The sequence below is a fragment of the Gekko japonicus genome, unplaced genomic scaffold (genome assembly GCF_001447785.1).
Source record: "Gekko japonicus isolate JY-2015 unplaced genomic scaffold, Gekko_japonicus_V1.1 scaffold58, whole genome shotgun sequence".
Lineage (NCBI taxonomy): Eukaryota > Metazoa > Chordata > Lepidosauria > Squamata > Gekkonidae > Gekko > Gekko japonicus.
In genome coordinates, this window is record NW_015162475.1 from 1,736,267 (window position 1) to 1,743,285 (window position 7,019).

Below are 7,019 nucleotides of genomic sequence, written 5' to 3' on the forward strand. Positions count from 1 at the left end.
CCAAGGCGCACGGAACGCTGCTGCCTGCCCACCGAAGTGGTACCTATTTATCTACTTGCAATTTCTTGCTTTCGAACTGCTAGGTTGGCAGGAGCTGGAACTAGAGACGGGAGCTCACTCCGTCTTGCGGCAACTTGGGTCTCGAACTGCTGAACTACTGACCTTCCACAGCCTGCAGTTCAGCATCTTAACCACTTGAGCCACCGCAGCTCCTTAAGAATGAGATTACAGACTGATGTTCCAAAATGAAATTATGTCCCGCATGCTCCTTTTCAACTAGTTTCCCAAAAGCCACAGTGGCTGCCCTTTGATTAGAGATTGCATTTCATTTTCCAATGCAAAATGGAGTCGGCAACAACAATAATGCCAATAAAAGTCCAATTTGAGAAGTAGGAAAAGGTCATTTTAAAAGCATTCAATAACAAAATGGAAACATTTCCATATATTTTAAACTATACCCATCGTATCGAAGAGACAAATAATCCTCCAGTGCAATAAACACATTGCCGTCTATCTGGCAGATAATGATTCAAGAGAACACAGTGAATGAACAGAGGAACCTAGACTTCTGCACTGAGTAAAGGCTGAATTCTAGAACAATGTGATTCTGATCTGATAATTGAAATGAAGGAGCTGACAATCCACTTCCAGGCTCAGCTCAAGGTGCTAGCTTAACAGCAGCTCACAGGGAGGCCTCTAGCTCCCACCACTGAAGTGTGTGAGTATGTGTGTGTGTGGATAGTGTCCTTACTGGAGGGCATCAGGAGGCGAAGTGGAGATGGTGGGGCCATGGCTGCAGCACCATGCCAGCAAGCTACTGAATGGATAGCAGAACCCAGCGTGGCTGCAGATGATGACACCACTTGCCTGTGCCAGTTTCTGCTGTGCATCCAGAAGTCACACTGGAAGAGCCACTGGAAAAGACAGTAATGCTAGGTAACACTGAAGGCAGCAGGAAAAGAGGAAGGCCCAACATGAGATGGATTGACTCAATAAAGGAAGCCACGAGGGCCCTCAGGTTGCAACACCTGAACAAGGCTGTTAATGTTAGGACATTTTGGATGTCATTACCTGGTAGGGCTCCCCCCACCCCAGACATACTGTGGCCATAGTTAGGGTTTCTGCATAGGTCTCTGCACCATGCACCGTGTAAGCCGCTCAGAGCCCTTCGGGGGTGAGCGGGGTACAAATTGAAAGTATAAATAAAGTATAAATAAATAAATAAATGCATAGCTTTGCCATAAGTTGGAAGTTACTTGATTACACTTAACACACACACACGGGAGTTGCATACCTGCAAATACATCAGAAGCAAGGCATTTAAATTAATATTCCCATGGGGTGATGAGTACTTTTCTTTGGCATTAAGAAAGTAAGGCAAGTATCATTTGGTTTTGAGCAAAGAGCCAGCTTTGTGTAGTGGTTAAGAGTGCAGACTCTAAACTGGGAGAACCGGGTTTGATTCCCCACTCCTCCACATGCAGCTGCTGGTGTGACCTTGGGTCACCTACAAGTTCTTTCACAGCTGTTCTCTCAAGGGCAGTTCTCGAGAGAGCTGTCTCAGCCCCACCTACCTTATAGGGTGTCTGTTGTGGGGAGGGGAAGGGAAAGGAGATTGTAAGCTGCTCTGAGACTCCTTTGGGTAGTGACGGGCGGGGTATAAATTCAATCTCCTCCTCCTCATGTTGGAGCACAAATGATGTCCTGAAAGCACTGCACTGTTTTCAGAGCTTCAAGATGAACTGACTACATCCAGATTACTCCTAGGAGTCTTTTATAGGCATGATGATGGCACTAGAGCTGTGATAGTCAGCTTTTAAGCTAATTTGCACCTTGTAGAGCTTTCCTTAACAGGTGATCAGTCACAGCAATAAGATAGAAAGAAACACTGTTGAAAGTCTGGGTAAGAGGGTGGTTATTGTTGGGCTGATAAAAAAGCTCATTTGCAATAAACTGGCCCAAGAGATCTGGAAGATCCAGTTTTGAAGCCCCACTCTATTGTGGAGCTCGCTGGGTGACCTTGGGCCAGTTATTCATTCTCAGCATAACCTCCCTCACAGGGCTGTTGGTACGAGGATAAAATGAAAGCAGGGAGAACAATGTTGTAAATTGCTTTGTCTCTGCTGGAGAGAAAAGTGGAGTATAAATATCTAAATAATACATGTATATTTAGAAATGCATGATCTGGAAAGCAAGCACAGACAGGGTCCTTTTGCTACAGAATATACTGGGAAGCAGCCCTGAAACACTGCAAGGGATCATAGGACAGCCTCTCTGATGGTGCAGTTCTTTCCTGGCACCACTAAAATGTCTGGCCGCAGCAAGCAAATATATGGCTAGTTTATGTAGTAGGGGACCCTCATAAGTTCTTGTTGGGATGAATGTTGAATTTTGGCCAATCTGTAGTATAAACACAATTGTATTTTGGGTTCTTAAAACTTTAAGAATATTTCTGTTCCTGATTTCATCCAGGGTAATTTGAACTGTGGCTCTAAACCCATAGGATCCATTCAAAATGGCAGCCAAATGGTATTAAGTTGTGATCCCGACCACAGTTGCTTGGAGGCATGTTCTCCTGAAATCAGTGGAATTTACTCAGGATCAGCAGGCCAGCCAATATTCCAAAAGTTGGAATTGTTTTCAGTAACATCTAATGAAGACATAATGAAGCCAGATCTGTGCATGGATCAGGATTACCCACAGAGACCACCACCATCCCAACTTCAGATATACAGGGAATTCGATTTCATATTTTCTAAGTTTTTAAATAGGGCTCACTGGATTACATCCAGAATAAATAGATGGTAACTGCTGTCAACGAAAGGGGGAATCAGGTGACACAGAGACTCACTCAATGCTACACGCACATACCCATAACTAAACTTTTTTCTTTAAATGCAGCTTATTCATCACTAGAATGACTATTGATGACCAAAAAAATCCTTTTGACAGAAACAACTCGCCTCAAGAATGAGGTGAAGGAAAAAACAGAGTACAGAAATGGAGACTGTCTCTTTGCAGTGGCATAAAGAGAACTGAGGAAGTACCACCCCTCCTCCTACTCATGTGATGGTTTTGGCGAGAAAGTATAATATGGAGAACAAGAAAAACTGTGAGAAAGTGACGCTCAATATATGTCTTTAAAGAATCATAGAAAAGTGAACAAAAATAATATACATAATCAGAGAAAAATATATATTGAAGGTGATCTCCGGAATGTCTTGCCGTTTAGAAGGAAGATCTGAACAAAGATGTGGGACAAAAACTGTCTCTCAATAGTTCATATCCTCTGGTGACATCTCACAATTATCAAAGAAGATTTTCAATAATCATACCAGCTGTAATGTATAGTAGAACCTGCCATGGGCTAAGATGATTGTAATGCAGGTTCTACTATACATTACAGCTGGTATGATATGAACTATTGAGAGACAGTTTTTGTCCCACATCTTTGTTCAGAAGAAGATCTTCCTTTGAAATGGCAAGACATTCCGGAGATCACCGTCAATATATATTTTTCTATGATTATGTATATTATTTTTGTTCACTTTCCTATGATTCTTTAAAGACATATATTAAGCGTCACTTTCTCACAGTTTTTCTTGTTCTCTGTATTATCTCATTACTGTGCCAATCAATTGTTATTATACCTGTTTTTGGCGGGAAAGTGCCAGAGGGAGGAGTGGCACTCCTAGTCTACTAGAAAGCTTCGGAAATCTTTTCTGTGCCTGGCCTGTGCACATGCAGCCCCCATGTGCGACTGCACAGAAGCCACAATGATGAAATCAATGTTACAAGCACATACCCTTAACAAGACGACCTTTTTAAAAAAAACAAAGAGAGAGAGAGAGAGAGAGAGAATGAAGTAACTTGTATGAGGAGGCCATTTTAAACTGGAGGCACATCGGAGTGATGGAATGCTTAACCCCTTCCCTGCTCACTGCTTCTCCATTTCAAATCGTCATCTCAGACTACTTTCACCCATGAGGTTCCAAAGATGTGTTTCCTCTTGTAAATACACATGAACTAAGAAGACTGTGGCAGGCTTGCTCCCGCAAGACCAGTGGGGGAAATACCCCAGATACCCACGCTGGTCCGGTCTGGAGAATTATGAAAAACACTTGCCCACACATTTATTATTTGAACATGCAAGTGGAAGCCTTTCCCAAGGACTGCCCCAACCTGGTAGCAATGTTGAAAAGTCCTTACCCAGGCTGTTTCTCCACTCAAAACTGACCCTCCCAAAGCAGCTTCTCTTAAAGAGGCTTAGTGACAGATGTTTTGCATGTCATTTTGTTAGGTCTTCCATAGAATTTTCAGAATCTACAGGTATGATAACTCCTATTCTACTCTATTTTTCAAAGGCTGACAACCTCCATCACTTCCAGTTTTCAACAAGGTCAAATCACAGCAAGGACACTTGATGGTTGAGATATATGGAGTTCACTTGTTGAATAAATGAATGTGATCGTATCAGCAGTTTATAAGGGACAAGAAAAGACTGTTGAATTTTTGATACATAGAAACTGAGATACCTATTTCATTACATAAATGTAGTCGTTTATATAAATTGCCATTTTAATTATTTTTCATGGCATGTATACTTAGTTTGACAATCTGTCCCGTGATCTCTCTACTTATGTAACCACCTGGAGGTTGGCAACCCTGTGTTTCAGTAACAAAAATGATCAGATCTGTTTTTCTTTCAAGGTAGTAACATTTGTCAGTGACAATATAACTCTCCTCTTTCCCCCATGTTCAAGAAGACCAACTATTTGGCTGAAGACCTGGCTGGGGAATGGAGTGATGAAGTCATCACCCCAGCCAATAGCAGCAAAGAATACTTACTAGGTCAGCTCAAATTCCTAAGGCAAATCCCCCCCCCCTCAAATCCACCAATTGTAGTAGTTTCTCTAACCACTGAAGAATTGGGGCATTCCATTTGCGGAACAAGTGCCGTAAATCAAATATCACTTTCTGGTTAATCCAACAGAGGACATGAAAGAAAAAGGAGTGTCTTTTACACTGAATACTGAGTCCTCTTAACTATTTTTTTACCATTTTACATAATTAACTTAACTATTAAGTGTTTCAGAATTTCCCATATGAGTTGATCTTCCTGAAGGGGATAAGTCTCCAGGATTTCCAAAAACCTGTGTTCAATTAAAGCAGGTTTTAGCTTGGGGGTGGGAGGAGGAGGGGAACATATTTATGGCTTAGAACAAAGGTATACCCAAGGCCTTTACACATTGGCTGCTCTGCCTCACAGTGTGCATTCAAGTATTCCGCAAAGCAGCCTTTGCCACAGAGACAAGGCTTATCACAGCAAGCAAAACCACAGGAGGATTTGTGAAGCAGCAGCACCACCGGCATATTCAAAGAAAGGCACGCTCCTTCATTTTTGTATGCAAAGCTTGAGCCTGGCCACAAATTCCTAGCTCAGTGCAAGGTCCTCTAACACATTCCAGATGAGTGACACAAGCAACGCCGACACAAGCTTCGGGCTTACCGTTGCATCTTCCGAATTACCATTGGGCACTTCTACTGCCCAGTTGGTGGGGTCCACCCTCACCTTTGCTCTCGTTACAAACTGGATGACCGATGAGCTGTCCTGAGGATTTAAGAACAAAAAAGGCTGAGAAATGTGGATAACCAGACATAGAAGGTTATAAACAGACTGAGGATTTTAGTTGCTGGTTCAGGTATCATATAAGATGCAGCCAACCCCTCCCATTAAATTGGATATGTTGCAGTACTATCTATCGACTGCACTGTTCCCCAATCATTCTCCAGGGAGATAGGAGTGATGGGTTTTTTTTCCTTCTCCCATTATACTCACAAAGGAAAGGAAGTGTGACTGGCCCACAGTCACCCAACAAACTTCATTGCTCTGGGGGGATTTCAGCCCCTGCCTTCCTGGTCATAGACTAACCACTACACCACATGGGCACTCACACTGGTACTGTTTTTGTTTTGAAGATTGGATTTCATCTGGATGAGAAACTCTTTGGTCTAAATCCACTGCCCCATTAAGAGAGAGTAACATCCCAAATGCTACCATCAGCAAAAGAAATCTTAACCTATATCACTTCCAGATAATTAGGAACAGATACTTAGACACTGTTACTAAAATGCACTTGTGTATAGCATGATAAAATACTTTTATTATTAAAATAAATCTAGATACGACACTCTGTTAAAAAAGCCCAAATGTTATCTTTTTCTCCCACACAAGTGAATCCCTCTTGAATTTCCTAAGAGATTAAACATAGATGGCCCAGCCAGTTGCCTTTTTAAGTCATTGTTTGTTCATGTAAAGTACCATTGGATCATATACCCTCTGCTGGAGCCAGATCAGAGAGTCACAACATCCTAATCATACAATTCCTACTTGGTGCCGCAGGAGCAAGTGAAAACTGAGAACATAACTTTTGTTTGGAGGCAAGATGTCCACATTCTTCAGTGTCTGTCCCCACCCCGACCTGGAGAGTAAGATGCAGGAGTCTTTGCAGCCTGAACCTACATATTCGTAGAGTGCCCGATATGCAAGTGGGCAGGGGTCATTTGGGGGGGGACGCGGGGGGACGCCATCCCCCCGGGTGAGGTGCGGGAGGGCGGGGCCTGGAGCTCCCTGCTGGTGCCCGTTGGAGGTCGCCGCCGGCTGTGGGGAGGACACACTTCCGGTGATGTCAGGGGGTGTGGCATATGCTAATGAGTTATGCTAATGAGTCCCCCTAGCTCTTTTTCTACGAAATGACCCCGAATAGCCTTCAGTATAAGGGCCTCTGACTTATAGTGAAATCAAACATACCCCCCGCAATGAGCAAAAGCCAATGGTTATGGTTTGCGCGCTTTGCGTTCCCAGCCGAGTAAGTGCAGCTGGAGACTACAAGGTCAAGCCTGAGATAGCGCACAGTGGCTGGACATGCAAATCTGTCCTTGTAGAGGAGGGAGAGCTTGTACCTGAATAAAACTTGGTCTTAAAGCTGCCACTGGACTGTTTTGAACCAGGGGCGGGG

At 43.3% G+C, this 7,019-nt stretch overlaps 1 protein-coding gene across 1 annotated transcript in view; it reads right to left on the minus strand.

The window, feature by feature from the left end:
• ITGA9 (integrin subunit alpha 9) overlaps positions 1–7,019 on the minus strand; it is a 296,748-nt gene that overhangs the window by 31,242 nt on the left and 258,487 nt on the right. Inside the window, exon 24 of the mRNA XM_015405733.1 lies at positions 5,510–5,611. Coding sequence (XP_015261219.1) covers positions 5,510–5,611 — 102 coding nt within the window. The remainder of the gene's footprint in view (positions 1–5,509; positions 5,612–7,019) is intronic.